Source organism: Camelus ferus, chromosome 17 (genome assembly GCF_009834535.1).
Source record: "Camelus ferus isolate YT-003-E chromosome 17, BCGSAC_Cfer_1.0, whole genome shotgun sequence".
Lineage (NCBI taxonomy): Eukaryota > Metazoa > Chordata > Mammalia > Artiodactyla > Camelidae > Camelus > Camelus ferus.
Window position 1 is genome coordinate 3,221,893 of NC_045712.1, and position 16,812 is coordinate 3,238,704.

The following is a 16,812-nucleotide window of genomic DNA, read 5'->3' on the forward strand; positions in this document are numbered from 1 at the left end:
GCAAGTTGCCCGCACAGCTTCTCTCCACATTCTGCCTTATTAACAAAATCACAAATTTTTTAGGGCCATCATGTATCTGTATAAAATACTTGGGTTTTCAGTCCCTTTTGCCACTGGGGTGATTAATGAAAAGTAGGTAAAAGTCCTCGAGCAAAGCCAACCTTGCATTCTACAAAGGCACCTTGACATGACTTCTGACATTTGTGCTGGTCTCGCCCCATTCCTGCCTCTCTGCACTGCGCACTCGGAGCCTGAGGCATGCCCTCTGTTCAGGACTTCAGAGAAGGAACAGAGAAAGAGCTTGAGTTCTGGATGACGTCCCAAGAAGTGGGGCCCGCTTTACGCTACAAACCTTTGGAAGTCTTGTGTGTGAGATCCACACAAACCCGAGTCTGCTGAAGCCCGAGTGAGCTGGGTTTTCAGGTCCTTGCACTCAAACGCACTCCTAAGGGATGCGGTCACTATGCGTTCTCACAAAGTCATCTTGGGTTCTGTGGTCAAGGGACTTGGTTTCTGGGTCTGATCCCTTCACAGACCAACAGTGAGATGAAATGAAGCAAGGCCATCTTTTAAAAGAATCAAGATGGAAGAAGTACTGGTGGTTTTACCTACGTGGCTTTACCAAGCAACGGGATTCTGATTCTGATGGACTCGGGCATCCTTACCCCTGCGCCAAGGGAGACCGCAGTGGGATGGGACATTTGCACAACCTGATATTTTCCTAGCCTAATTATGGGAGGCACGGACAACGATGATTCCTTGACACGGAGGGACTTTGGGACTCTCTACAAATGACACTATCCCCCTAGCTGGTGCCAAGAAGGAGAAGAGTCAGCAAGAAAAACAGCAGGCAGTGAAGTGTGCACACGTCAGCACTGCAATCCATAGTTACCTCCAGAATGGGCTGGCGGGCCGCACAGCAGGACCATCCCCTGACCTTGGCGGACAGACACAGTGCTCCTCGTTCTTGTTTTAAAATTCTCAAGATCTGTTGGGAGAAATAAAGGAAAAGGGGTTTAAAATGTAAAGTCCTAAGACATTATGGGAGAGTAACACTATTTCAAAATAGAATGGTGTTCTGTCAAAAAAACAGCCTCTCTAGTTCCCAAACCAGGGAAATTCAACTTCAGCCTCTTTTCCTGGGCTATTGGACTATCCTTCTTGACTCTATGTCTATACTGTAAGGTAGCCACCTGCCACATGTGCCTATTTAGATGAAAAATAGTTAAAATCAAATAAAATGTATAAATCAGTTCCTCTGTCACATCAGCTGTATTTTAAGTGCTCATGAGCCAAATGTAGCTCTTGGTTCCCACACGGGCCAGCAGACAGAATGTTTACACCCCTGCAGAAAGTTTTGTTGTACAGCACAGGTCTAGATGGAGAAACTGAGGTTTACTGATGTTAAGTGACCTCCCCAACTTCTCTCTGTAATTAAATATCATTATCAGGATGTAAGTTCATGTTTTCTGATAGTTCTGTTCACAAACCATTCCATTGTATGCAGTTGTATGGTATCTCTATATATACCTAGAATAAGACTCTCTCTACAAACACACACACACACACACACACACACACACACTGTATACAATGTATAAACAGACATATATACACACATATCCATAATTATCTTAAAGTTCTTGTGTCTTTTTAAATATTTATAAGGTACTGTCTAAGTTTCTATTTGGAAGAAAGTTCTTCTTTCTCAAGGAGGTCAAATCTGGTTAGAAAGATAAGACCTTACGAACCCAAAGATCACAGTTAGAATCAGGAAATACAGTTACCAACAAAAATGAGTGAATGCAAGAAATATATCTAATTAAGTGGCAGACATATTATCATTCAAAAAAGTCATTTTTCTTTCATCCTTCCAAGTGTAAATCCTCTCACCAGGGACTGTTTAAGTGCCATTTCACTTTTTTGTTGTCTACAACACTTGATGTAATAACCTCTTATTGGATGTGAGGATTATTCTAAGCCAAGTATGTTCTGGAGGGTTGTAAGCCCTGTAGCCTGTGCACATCAAAGTTCAGTAATGTTTACTGACTATTTTGTCCATGCTGGCCATATTGGTAATAATTTTTATGATGATTATCTCAAGCGATCCTAACAATGATTATATGAGTTAAGTACCATTAATTTCCCCATGTCACAGACTAGAAAAGAGAGGCACTATAAACTGTGTTAAAGGCTACAACATCAGTGAGTGATAGAGCTAGTGATGGAGCTGGCAGCCTTCCTGCAGTTACCAAGTGGAAGATTTCCACACTCAGACTTGGTTTTAGGGAAGGATCCAACGTTACAGAAATTTATACACATCCATGTCTCGATTACCAGCTTTTTTTCTGGAATTAGGCAACTGTTAAGCACATATGTTACTGTTTTTATCAATTATTTATAACAATTTTCATTTCCAGCTCTGGATACAAATATTGTGAGAACACAGCAGGGACTCAAGAGTTTAGTGGGCAGTACTGACAGATAACACCTGATCACAGGAACCAGAAGACTGTTGAAGCCAAGGTGTGACATGCATGTACTCAGTACAAAACATGACTACAGTTTAATTACAACTCTGATGTAATAAACTTCCTTTTATTCAATGAGCACCAGGTGAGTCTAGGACACGATTTTTTTCTTCTCTTTAAGGAAATGGCTTATAGAAGCCTTCAAAGTCAATGAAACCAGAGAGCTGGAAAACTTCATTATGGCATTAATACTTGTAAACCATTATCCCCAAAAGTGGCACTGAATCATTTGAAATTGTCATTTCTGCATATAAGTTCTTAGAATAAGCCATCTGTTTTATACGGACATCTCATCCAATCTCCAGAGTTGCATGAAAATGAAGAGATGATAGATAATGGAGATCAAGTCTTATCTCAGCAAAATTCACCATGGTTCTGACTAGAGAGAGAGCATTAAGAAATGGGAACGAAAATGAGAATATACACAATGATTTTCTTTTTCTTATTGTCCTTATTGAGCTTAAAAAAGCTGGATTCCTGTTTCTTTCTTTTTAGTTTTTGAATCCAGGCAGTTATATAGGATTTGGTCAGTTAGAAAAAAAAATCACAGTTCATCTGGTAGTTGAGAAAATATTTAGACAGGATCCTTAGCAGTTAATTGAAATAGATTCCAAGTGGCAGACCCGACCTACACAGTAAACAGAAAGATTGCATTTGGGCAAAGCTGAGTCTGAAAATCATCTCTGCCATGTATTAGTTGTGTTGTTGACCTGGGGCTAGGCTTCATTTTCTCATAAAGAACACTGAGAACAAATGTACTTTGTTTTAAAGTAAGAATTATGGGGAAAGATTAAATGAGATAATAGTTGAAAAGCACAAAGCCTTTCACACTACAAGTTTGGTGCTTAATATATGTTTGTTTTGCCCACTGAGGAAGGCTGTAATCCAGTGGCAAATCATATCTCAATCATTCCATTTAAGAAAGGGTTTCGAAGAGCAACACACTCTACACAGAGCTGAAGAGGCTACTCAAAGGCCACAATATTTACAGACGTGTTTAAGAAAAGATGGCAGGTCCTCTACTGGTCTTTTGAGATATGACTATCCATCCAGGTCTTAACTTGCAAGAAGCATGATAATTCCAAATTAAAAAGCTATGTGTATGAATGAATTTTTTTTTTTTTTTTTTTGAGACTTGTACACTCGTGGCCAGGCCTTTCCCAGAAAGTACTGCCATATATATTGTTTTATTAGGGTCATTTTTACCTCCAAAGATTTGTATTGGGTAATGACCAGTAGCAACAGGCATTATGAGACAGCTGGGATACATTACAGATCATGCTTTGTCCCTATGACTGTAACACCAATAGCCGTAGGAGTATCTATTTGCAAAATGCATTGAGGTCATGTCATGTGCTAAGAGCTTTTCATTCAGATACCACTTAACCCCCTTATAGTCTTAACTCCCAATTTGCAGGAGATACAACTGATGCTCAGAGAAGTTCAGCACCTTCTCCACTCACAAAGGAAGTGGTCAGAAGAATACAAACTCTTCTGTCTCTCTCCAAAGCCACTGCTCTCAAGCACCAGAATCTAACACTTCCCCGCTGATTTAGTGAAGCCATGTGGAAAAAAATACTGGCTTCAAACTAGTTACTCAACATCCTAGAGACAAAAAAAAAAAAAAAAAAAAGAACAAAACAGTTTATTTGAATGAATTTTAAGCTCTAAGAAAATCCACATTTCAATGTACAATGTGATGAGTTGGTACATTTGATTCCAAATTTCCTATTTCTTTGCTTTTCTGTGTGGGTGAGCACCTGATGGGGGGATTTTTAGACATAAGGTGCAAACGATGAAGTTGATCAAGGAGAAAACAATCATAAACAACTCTATTAAAAAGCAGGATTTCTGCCTTGCTAGGAAGGTAGCTGAACAATGAGAGGTGGGTTGTATTTCCTTTAGCTCTGTGCAGCCAGGTCCTACAGACATGGCAGAACAAATGATGTACATGGATGACAGGGAGTTAATATACATGTCCTGTGAGTTCTCAAACCAGCTAGCCCTTCCAGCTTTGTATATGGTTCATTGCCATGTGATTCAGACTTTTAAAAAATGAGCAGGCATCTTTTCTGGTGTTTTCATTCATCAGTATTGTACATACATTTTTCCCTCAGAAATCATGTACTTAAAAAATTGCACAATTTTGTGGCAGATGTTTTTTCATATCATATTTTCCAGTGTAAAGAGTGTCCTCTATTCTACCGTAGAATGTAATATTAGCACTTTATTTTTATGTGCGATTTAAAAAAATATGCTATAGTACTTGGAATGGGTAGCTCATTGAGGGCACAGAGGAAGTGATTTAGCAGCCAAATCCCTTGAGGAGTGAAAGTGTATAAACGTCTTAAAGCTGCAATATGTGATAAATAATAAAAATGCCTTAATATATGAAAACATTGGGAATTCAGACCACCAAGTAAATCAGAGAGTGAGGGGGGGAGAACACCTCCATATATTTTCTGTCTGGAAAGTTATTAAATGTTTAGAAGAGGCAAGAGGTAGCTTACAAGAAAAATAGCTGGATGTGGTTTAGGGAAAACACAACAGAGGGGAAAAGATAATTTTTGAGATGTAACAACAGTAAGTAAGGAGTAACTTTTTTAGGGCATCATGAAGGAACTATCCACAACACACACAAACAGGAAGAGCTGAAACCATTCACACTCTGAGTGGGACCATCCAGAGAAGAGCGTAAGTTTAGTTTTAAAATGGCCAGGAAAGGTTAATGGGATAATAACACACATCACAGTTTGTCAAGAATCCACAGAGGGGCAGGAGAAAAGGAAAGAGGAAAAGTGACACCCTAACCACGTAAGTTATGCACATATTTTTTAAATGCATGTACTATTTACTAGAAGTAAGAAAGAAATACTAATTCACTTATTTCCCCGACTTGGGTAGACCTGTATTCTATTCATTCTCACAGGGTGTCCTCAGAATAAGAAATTGTCAGTACCAGTTGCCTTTGTTATGGCTTCCTCCAATTTAGAAAGAAGCAATCAATAGAAAAAAAAAATCAATATCAGCTTGGAAAAATGGTCAAGTGATATATTTGTTATAAATGTAATTTCCGTAACGATGACTGCACCATTCATTTTTTTTTCAAAAAGAGGTATTTGCAGGGGTCATAACTTTAAAAACCAATTATCATGCAGCATATTTGAAATTGTCTTGACTCGGCCGTTTGCTCTTTGGGTGCATATGTGCATGTACATTTGCATGGTTTCTTGGATTCTAGAGACTCCTACTGAAATTAAGTCTAACTTTACAAAACCTTATGAGTTGCAAAGCCACATTTTTGACATTCTTTCCACGGGAAGAAGGAAGAAGCCATTAGTGAGAATGGCAGGGGTGACTGGGTTTTCCTGTGAGAGAAGATACAGCTAGAGGGAGAATTGCATGAATGGTTTAACACACTGGCTGATGTCAGAAGGTGCTGGCAAACTCGGCACTCTCACTCTCCAGCTGTATGACTTGGGTAGAGTTTCTTAATCTCTTGTGAACCCCAGTCTCTTCATCTCCAATATCAGGACAGTAATTCCTAACTCACGGGGCTCTTTGAAGATTAAGACCATGAATGTAAAGCACTTAACACAATGACTGGCCCAAAGTCAGAAGTCTATAAATGTTAGCACTATCATGATCATTTCTGAGCATCAAAGGAAAGGCTACAGAAAGTGGCTCACTGGGGGAAAGCTAGTGATTCCAAATTTCCACCAGATAAACTAACACTAGAGTTAGTCAGATCTATCCCATTGTGGCAAAATATGTTGATAAGACTTAAAACACGTATCTTCTTTTGCTGGTCTTCATTGTGTTTTCACGTCTAGATGGGTGCTGAAGTGAGCCAGATACCTTTTCCTCTCCAATGCATGGCCTGTACTCTCTGTGTGACTTAACAATTAAGATGCACACATATATACTGAATTCAGATAATTTTCCTTAAGAACTTCCTATGATGATATGTTTTGAGAGAGCTTTTGTTCCTTTTTAATGTCAAGGTGGGAAACACCCTTTTCATAAAACAGTAAAAACTGATGTTTGTGTATCTTTTATAAAGGATACAAAGTATATTATTTTAAAACAGAAATAAAAGAGGAAACATCATATTATTTACTGATTATATAAATTTACCCAAGCTTAAAGTTTTAGAAGTTTACACTGCATACCAGACGAAAATAGAATGGATATAAATGGAACTTGAAAAAAAGTATATACACATATAAAATATTGATAGATGTTTGTCAGTATCTTGTTTTTCCTTACATTGTTAATTTTTCGATTTGTTTAGCCCACCTTCAGCAAATACTTTTTGAGTTCCTTTTTCACTTTGGGTATTGGTGGAGCAAAACCACTTTCTCTCTCCAACGACTAAGTAAAACGAAACAAAGACCTATGGATATGCTAAAGATCTGACATTAAATACCCCAATTTGTTGGCAGTTTAAAGTAAGGGACCCAAATCTGATTCTAGCTAGTGGTGTGACATTGAAAAGAAAAGTGAATCTCTTTCCTGGATATCTTTGTATAGATAACAAAGGGCCTTAGCAATACTCCAAAGTTGATGTACACTCAACTTACAAATGACTGACTCATAGAAATGGCTCAGGACTGTGCTCCTTCACAGCCTAATGCTACTGCTATAGACACCACGATGAAAATCCTTAGGGCAGGTGTTTCAAAGTAAAAAAGGAAGAACGCTTGAGATCTCTCCCAGGTGCTGATCTGACCCTCAAAATGCTTTCCCTCCAAACATCTGAATTTTTTTTTCTCACCCCCATCAGTCATATCCAATGAAAGTCTATAATTTAGGGATTAGTTTGGAATTGTAGAAATGCCATTTTCAAACCATAAATGGCTGCAAATGCATTACCCTGTTCTTAGTCACTTACAGTGAAGAGTGAATTCAGTAAGATTGCTTCCTCTTAAACAAATAAGAGCAGTATAGATTCTTTGAATGTATATTTTGATTAACTAAAAAAAAAAATGAAAGGTAATCTATGAAGTGATGGGGATGGTACAGTAGGACTGAGAAAGCTCAAGAAAGGATTAGTGACTTAAAAATACTCTTAAAGCTGCTGTTTCTTCACAGGTGTTTCTTACTGAAATAGTTACATACCAACAAAACTATCTATAAATAATACCAGTTTCTCCCTTGCTCTTCTTTTTAATTTTATTTTTGGCAGAAAAGTTGAAAAGGGAAAAAAAAGGGGGGATGAGAAAAGGGGTGCAGAGACTGCCAAAGACAAATGTGTCTGGGATCAGCAAGTCTGCATTTAGCAAAAGAGGTTACCCTCCTCTTTCTCTTCTGTACCATATTACTATATCATTTTTCCCCAGTAATAATACCTAGGCAAAAACTTAAAATAGCATAATCAATGTTACACGTTAAGGAGGCTTCTGTGGGTTTGCTTTAGGAATGTAATCACTTTGGCAAATATTAACTCTTTGAGGAAAATATAAGACCCGTTTCAACTAGCTTACATAAAGAACACAGTTTCTCGCTTTCCATGAATTCATTCATTAAATGCAGACAACAACTCTGTGAGGTAAGAATTATTACTAATCCCATTTTATAGAAAGAAAAAAAATCAACATCCCAGATCACAGTCCTAGTATAAGAAAGAATGTGGATTAGACCCCAGGTCTTCTTGGACCCAGAAGTCCCTATATTTAGTCTCTCTTCTATACTGAATTAAGTAACAGGAATGAAATGACACCTCTCGATTATCAGACTGACTACTTGAGACTCACACTTTTTCACCCCTCTGCTATTATTTTCCTGACTCTACAAGAAAATAAAGGTTGCTCTGCTGCCCTTTTCTCTGTCAGTGTATGACTTTCCTGATAGCTATTTTTATTTCTTCTTTTAGTTTTTTTCTCTTTCCTCATTTCTTTGACACTATCTGTTTTATCTAGAACTTCATGCCATTTAAGAAGCCGGAGAACAACCCAATTTAAAATGTCTGCACTTCCCTGTGTGTTCCATAAAAATCTGCCCCTGTTGGACTCAGGAGGCTGCCATGATTAGTGCGATACAGCATCATAAATCCTGTCATTCCCCTCAGGAGACAGGGGCCCTAAAACGCAAGCTGCCATTACCAGCATTTTTCTCTACGGGAGCTCATCTCTTTTCGCATATCATCCTGACTCAGGAGTGTTAACGGTTAGGCAGCTGCATCCTCTATCTTTGGTTTCCTAGTTACGCTACACTAACAGAAACAAAGGCTTCAGAAAAAAACAAAACAAAACATCTGGCCTCGTAAATTTTAGAATAAAACACAGACTCTTCACTGTGCTCTTCCATGGCCCTTTGGAATCTGGCCCCTGCCCAGACCCCTAGTTTCATCCCTGCTGTGTGCTTACACTGTGACAACCATGTTTTGCTTTCTGCTCTTCAAACACCTGAATGCTCGCCCTGTTTCAGGACCTTTGAACTTGCTGCTGCCTTTCAGATGCTCTTTCGCCCTCAGCATGCTCGTTCCCCAGGACTGGACTCAAAGGTCACCTTCTCTGAGGAGACCTCCCTGAGGGTTTTATCTGGACTAGCCCTGCCACCTGGCTTCTGTTACTCTCCATCACATCACCTCTATACCAAGTCTCCCACAGTGATTATCACCAGCACCTGCCATCACTTTGTTCATGTATGTGCTATTTGGTTTACTGTCCCTCTTCCACACCCCCTCCCCCAATGAAAGCTCAGTGGAGGCAGGCATCATCTCAGTCTCTCTCCGGCTCTCTAGCACACTACCCAAAACACATCTGATGCATATTAGGTGTCCCATCAGTACTTGCTGAGCAATATTCTCCCTCCTGTTCAATACACTGAGACGGTGGCTGGAGAGACTTGCTGGAGCAGGGTGTACTTTCCTGTATTCGTCCACATGGCGCACTGTCTTCCATCTTGGTGACCAAGGACCTTTGTGTGTTCAATGGCCAGGGACACTCTAAAAGGTTAACTTTAAGAAAAGGTCTCTAATCAAGGGCACTGAGCCTTAAAAAGAAAGTTTCGAGATGCACTAAGACTGGAATGCAATCAGCACATGAAACAAATTCACTGCTTGGCAAAAGAAACAGCCTCTCACCCACTGACACCTGCCCCAGGGAGCACTTGAGCTGATGGAAACATGAAACGACATCATGCAAATTGCATGGGCCTGTTGCTATTTGTGACCAGGGCTGTTATCAGCTCGTCAGCGCTAAATCATACAATTATCTGTTCCTCACCGAGTGTGAGAATTCTATAACTTGATAGACTTCGGATCATCACAGTTTTGACAGAAAGAAACAATGATTCTTCATGTTTGAACTTTCACTTCATAGGCTTTTCTCCCTCCCTCTGAAAATTCAAATTAGCAAGTTGTAATTCACTGTACCAGTCTTCTTCCTAAACGGGCCACCCCAGAGGGCAAATCAGATACATTCAAGTAACATTAGTGTAAATATTCTCTGAAGAAATGCTGAAAGGTCCCCTATCAAGAGACCATCATGAAGTCACTAAACTATAGGAAAAACCTTGGGAATGAATGACCAAGTGGAGACATACAGGTCACAGATCATGATAAAAACCAAAGACCATCAATCCACCAGCCATACAATTGGTCATGAAAAACACTGCTTTAAAGGGAAGGGAAACCGCTTCATCTCAAACTTTCTCACTCTGCTTCTTTTCTTTTGTGAATCTTTCAGGGGTACAAGCCTGAGCAATGAGATCCCTGCGGAATCTGCCTAACACTTTACTGCAGTGGAAGCAGTCGCCGAAGGAAGAGGGCTGTTTCTCACTTCCTGCTCATAAGTAAAACTAGGCAGATGCTCCTATAGTTAAACTGTCTCTTATTTCTATCCAAAAAAGTGGGCATTTTCCCCAAGAAGCTTGGGAGGAAATTACTCTGATTATACAAGTTAAAGGGAAAAGCGAAATTTATCAGTTATTTCCTGACAATCCATGCTCTGCAGAAAAGTTTTGCTTTAAAAGCAAATAGAAGATCCTCACTACGTACTCAGTCTCGGATTTCTGAACTAATAAAACAGGGATGGTGACTCATAAGGAAAAATGCCAGTCATGCTTAAATCCATTGCTCCTAAGAAATTGGACATGTTTGGCATACAGCTATTTTGGGGAAATCAAAGCTGTTGGAAGTATCAGGTTTGTTTAATCACTGGCTTAGAGAGGACTATTTCTCTTCTCTTTTCCTGACCCATTCTCTGAATAGAAAAACATTTCTTGGGATACTGGATGCTGAATAAGCTGAATACTGGTTTAAAAAAAAAATTAAGGGCATAAAAATGTTCTGTGTAGAGATGAAATTCCCAGATGAAGAGCAGCTGTTATTTATGTTGAATTTAAGTTGCTTCGGAAACTCCAACCATATATTTTTATCTTTTTAAATTACAGCTTTGAAAATAAAACAATCATCAAATATACATGCAAGATATGTGTTTATTCCTCATCTATTTAGACTCTGCTGTGGGGGCTGTTTCACTGTTTTGGGGATAAGACTGCAGTGCGGTAAACCTGCCAATTTTTGGAAATGTCATCACTCAAGCCCCTTGCTTTTAAATAGACCGTAAGAACCAATACAGATTCATTCAATATCTGTAATATGCCTCCGATGACCACCTATTATTATATGCCAGTCGCTGTTTTAGGCACTGAGGTTACATTATTAAAAAAAAATAAAACAAACAAACAAAAAAATCTCTCTTCTCAAAGAGATTAAAGTGGGTGAAAGGACCATTAACAGAATAAATAAACCACACGTAGTGTCTTTGATGGTGCTAAGTGCTACCAAAAACAAGTTAGGGAAACAGACTAGGGAACGTTGGCACGGAACCTGTAAAAGAGGAAGATAATATACAAGTGGAATCTTGTTACCTCCCATTCTACCTCCAAACGTGGAGGAATAAATCACTCTTCCTCTGCCAACTCAGCTCTCGGCCCCCACTGAGACGGCAGAGAAGGGCACAGAGCAGTGCCAAGCAACGCAGCAGTGCTGACTGAATTCTGTACTTTCTTATTTATAACTGAAGTTGAAGTCATCTCAGTTCAGGTAGCACCTGAGGAAACTAATAAATAAGTATTTTCATCTTCCATCAAAAAGCTTAAGAGTGCTTGGCAAAAACAAACTCTAGATAACTGAAGAAACAGGAGCAACGACTGAGCAGGCAGACTGACTCTCCACTGATGTCCTACGGAAAGACAATTACCAAACCAGTAGTGTGATAATTTATGCTCTGCTTTAGACACAGTTACTATTTTCTGCTTCAGAAATCCTATAGAGCCAGAGAAATTTCAGAGGTGGGAAGATCTCACTGTCTGTCTTAGTCTGTTGGGGCTGTGATAGCAGATATGCCGTAGATGGGGTGCCTTCAACAACAGGCATTTATTTCTCACAGTCCTGAAGACCAAGGATTCCAAGATCAAGGTCCTGGCAGATCTGGTGTCTGGTGAGGAACTGCTTCCTGGTTTGCAGATGGCCATCTTCTCACTGTGTCCTCACAGGGGAGAGAGGAAGCTCCCCCTGTGTCTCTTCTTACAAGGGCACTGATCCATGCATGAGGGCACCACCCAAATGACCCAATTACCTCCCAAAGGCTCCACCTCCTCATACCATCACTTTGCACTTGATCTTAGCCAAAAGCCCAAGAAACAATTTCTTATATCAACACTTTGGAAGGAGGGTTAGAATTACAACATACAAATTTGGCAGGAGAGGGACACAAACATTCAGTCCATAGACCATCCTTTCTTCAGTCTGAACACCCTCCCTTACCTTCACTTCTTTCCTTCTTCTATCAATACAATTTAAGGTACCACGTGCAGTGGATGCTGTAGAGAATATTATGGTAAACAAACATGGTTCCTGACCTCAAAGAAGTTTACAAGTTAGGTTAGACAGGCACAGAAATAACTCTATTGCAAGGTACAAAGGGAGTAGTCAATGCTACAGAGTTGTAGTGCTAAGCATGCGCTCTACCACTGAGCTATACCACCCCCTCAACCAGGAAGTACTTTTTGCTGGCACAATTCATCCATTCAGCAATTCATTTGCACAGATGATGGAACCAGGTGTACAGATCTTGGATCTTGGTTTTAATCTAGATCAGCATCCATAAGCTGTTTCCTCTCCATCTCTTTCTCAGTCCTGCTCATTCTCCCCGCTTTCCCTCCTGCAGACGGTGTAAGACACTGCCTTACTCTACTCCGAGGAGTGACTGGATTCTTCGGAGAACCGTAGCATCAAGTGTGTTCAGGTTGGTTAGTCAAACCCGTCAAACCTAGACTCAGTCAGCCATTGAGACTACCGGTGTTCTGGCTTTCACAGGAGATAAGTTCATATCTAGCTTTGGCCTCATCTTTCGAGCACTGACCCACCATCTTTCCATCTTAACAATGTCACCCCTGAGGTCATTTTCCATGTCTCTGGGTGTGCCTCTGCCTGAAAACTTTAACGCTAGAGTTTTCAGAAGATGCCAGTGCAATCCCCATTGTTATTCTGTAGCAAGAAACTGCACAGCAACTTTACACCCTTCAGCCTCATTGTGGCACTTGGCTTTTCACAGACTTCTTTAAAGTTTGTAGATGAATCTATAGTTATGCTACATGTAGATGCAGCATAGATTGGAGATACTACAGCACAGCAAGTGATAGCGACATTTAAAAATGTCTCTAAAGTGCGTGCGTGCAGTTGGGGGAGGTAGTGAAGGTTTTACAGGGAGCCGCTGAGGCATCCTGGGACTTAAGTGATGATGCAATGCTCACATCCTTCTTGCTCAGCTGGAAGTTTGGTACTCATTCAGAGGTGGCTCTGGGTTGCAGTAATAACGAGAACGTTTACCATTAAGACCTATGGAGTGCTTCCTATGTACCAGGCACTATTTTAAGCACTTTTCAGGTATTAACTCATTTAATCCTCTCAACAATCCCGTGAAATTGGTATGACTGTATTCCCTCTTATGTATTCTATGAGGAAATGGAGGCAGAGACAGTGAAATAGTTTGTCCCAGGTTCACATGGGTAGTAAATAATAATGCCAGCCTGCATTCTAACCCAGGCTGTCTGGTTCCAGACATCCTGATGCTTTCCTTCATTTTGAATTTTTTCTTGTGTGGCATATTAAGCCCATAAGAAGTAAATGCATAATGAATATGGAGAGTTTATAGAACAAAAAACGAACACATGTGACTCTCACGCCCATATTTACGGGTGGAACACGGCCAGTGACTTTGAAGACCTCTGCATACTCCTCTGCTATTGCAACCCCCACTGCTGATTATTTCATCATTCTGCCTTTCTTCTTACAGTTTTCTCATATACATACATATATTCCTAAACAATCCATGCTTAGTCTTGAAAATGGAACTGTACTCCGTGTTCCTCTGAGACTGGCTATTTGTTTACCATCATTCCTTTGAGAGGCCACCTTGATGAGGGAGCTGTGGTGCACCCATTTTCATTGTGGTTTAATACTTCTTTGTAGGAATTGACCACAGTATATATATATCCTTTCCACTGTCTACAGTTAGTTCTTTTTTTCTGCTTATTTGCGATTACAAACTAAACTGCTATGAAGGCAAGTTTCCCCGGAATATTTTCCAGAGTGTCTCTGGTCTAGAGAATATACACCTAGGAGAAGAGAAGCTTAGCTTTACTAGTTCATGAGAGATTTATACAATGCGTTCTCTAAAGTGGTTGGGACAAGTGCTCATCTTGTCAGCCTGCATGAGAAGTCCCACTCTTCCTCAGAAACACTGAGTATTTTACTTTGGGTCAGCATAGTGCGTGAAATGGCAATCCATTACTTCTAATACACATTTCTTCAGTTACTAATAAAGTCTTTTTTTTTTTTTTCATGTTTATGGGCCATTCACATTTCATCATTCTCAAAATGCCAGTTCATGTTATTTATCCAGTCATCTAGTAGATTTTTCTCTTATGCTTACCGATTCCCCCGAGTTCTTTGTATATTTGGGACCCTCTGGTTATCAGTTATAGGTTTACAATTATCTTCTCCTGAAGATGACTCTGTTCTCCACTCTTCAGTATTTTTGGATAAATGAAAGTTCTCTGAATGCATCCATTTTTTCTTTATGGCTAACATTCTTAGTTTCATACTTAATAAACTGTTCCTTATCCCCAAATCATAAGGATTTTCTCTGGTATTTTTTTCTAACAGCATTAACGCTTTGTTGTTTTCATTTGAGTCCCTGCATTCAACCACGGCACCATACTAGCAGGGGTCTCCAATCAGTTTTCATCACTGGTACTAGCTGTGTTCTAGGAAATTGCTGCAAACCCTAAATGAGTGAATACCCAGGGGGACTATGGGGCTAGGGTTCTGCGAGTCTCTGGTCACAACATTTCCATCAACATGATCAATACATAACTTTGTTTTATGTGTGTTTATTCTTAAATACACCTTATGAATATATAATGTCAGTTCATTAACATTAACTCATAGCCAAGAGCACTATAACGGGTGCCTGAATGAAACTTATCTAACACACATATTTTCTTTGAAAGGCACAGCACAGTCTTCTTGTGCTTAGGAACACGAGACAGCTCTAAAGTACTACACTTTGGGCTACTTTAAATAGCAAAATTACCAACAAAGAGCACAAAAATGAAAAGGAAAAAAAAAAAAACCCATGGCACTAAATGGATTTGCAAAAAGGACACTCTTTATAGTAGGAGAGCTGAAACAAGAAGGCATAAAATCACCTTGTGCAACCTCAGCAGAGAAAGTGTGTGTAGGTGACTCAAATACTGTGCTGTTCGGCACATGTCCACCCAGGACCACGAGGGCGCTGGGAGGACTGACTTGGGGGTAACCGATACATTTCACAGATCATCCATGCATCCTTGACATCAAGTTCTGGGCCAGATACTTTGTGCGCACTTGATAAATGTAACAGTTCAATACTTAGTATCTTATATTAGCAATGGGTGATGCCGGAAATTTTACTCTCTTAGGCCATGTTTCAGGTAAAATATAATTATGAAGACGACGACAATGATGGTAATAATAATAGCAATAATTTAGCAATGATTATAATAACATTAAAACTATTAGATGTCATAGTAATAATAAAAGTAGCAGCAACTAGACCAATGATGATACATTTCCTCATAGTCTTGTAGTATCTGAAACAAAATAAAACCACTTTATTTTTGTTGAGCTGTCTCGAGTTTGGGGCCGCCTAATGATCAAAGGCACCTGAACTCACATATCCAAATGAACACAGTCCTTCAACGTGGGCTTAGGATGTGCATATTTTTTCCTTCAAATTTTTTTTTAATCTCAGTAAAATATACATAAAATTCCCCTTCTTAAGTATTTTTAAACATATAGTACAGCGGTATTAAGCACATTCATAAGGTTGTGCAACCACCACCAGCATCCATCTTCAGAACTCTTTTTGTCTTGTAAAACTGAAACTCTACACTCATTAAACAAAACTGCCTACTTCCTCCTCCCATACTAGCCTCTGGCAACTGCCATTCTACTTTCTGTCCCTGTGAATTTGTACCGTGCTTATTTGTAACACCTTAAAAAAAAACCCAACATTTTTACTCATACTAACTCATCTGATCATGAAAACGTCTCTGTAAAGTAGACAAGGATGGCAAAAGTATTAACTGCATTGAACAGGAGAAGACATTTGAAATTCAGAAAAGTTAAGAGAGCTGCTCAAAGTTAAACCTCAAATAAATGATACAGCTGCTTCTATATCTTGGCTATTGTGACAAATTCCGCAATGGACATGGGAGTGCAGGTATCTCTGAGATCCCTGTGTTCATTTACTGACTGTCAACAGCTGAATGGATAGACATGAGATATATACGTCTATTTACATAGAATGTTATTCAGTCATGAGAAAAAAGGAAATCCTGACATTTATGACAACATGCCTAGAACTTGGAGCATTATGCTAAGTGAAATAGGTCAGGCAGAGAAAGACAAATACTACATAATTTCACTTACACGTGGAATCTAAAAAAACCCAAATTCATAGAAACAGGGAGTAAGAATGGTGTTTACCAGGGGCTGGGAGGTGGGGGAAATGGGGAAATGTGGGTCAAGGAGTACAAACTTCCAGTTATCAGGTGACTAAGTTCTGAGGGTCTAACGTACTGGTATGGTGACAATAGCTAACAGTACTATATAATATTCTTGAAATTTTGTAAGAGAAATCTTAACTGTTCTCACCACAAGAAATGAATGTAATTATATGATGTTACTGATGTGACGGGGGTGTCAGCCAACCATATGGTGGCA

General features: G+C 39.5%; 1 protein-coding gene across 3 annotated transcripts in view; it reads right to left on the bottom strand.

Moving 5' to 3' along the window:
* CNTN4 (contactin 4) overlaps positions 1-16,812 on the bottom strand; it is an 813,748-nt gene that overhangs the window by 209,793 nt on the left and 587,143 nt on the right. For all 3 annotated transcript variants that reach the window (XM_032458061.1, XM_032458059.1, XM_032458060.1), the window contains one exon: positions 893-988. In XM_032458061.1, the coding sequence (XP_032313952.1) occupies positions 893-988 (96 nt within the window). The remainder of the gene's footprint in view (positions 1-892; positions 989-16,812) is intronic.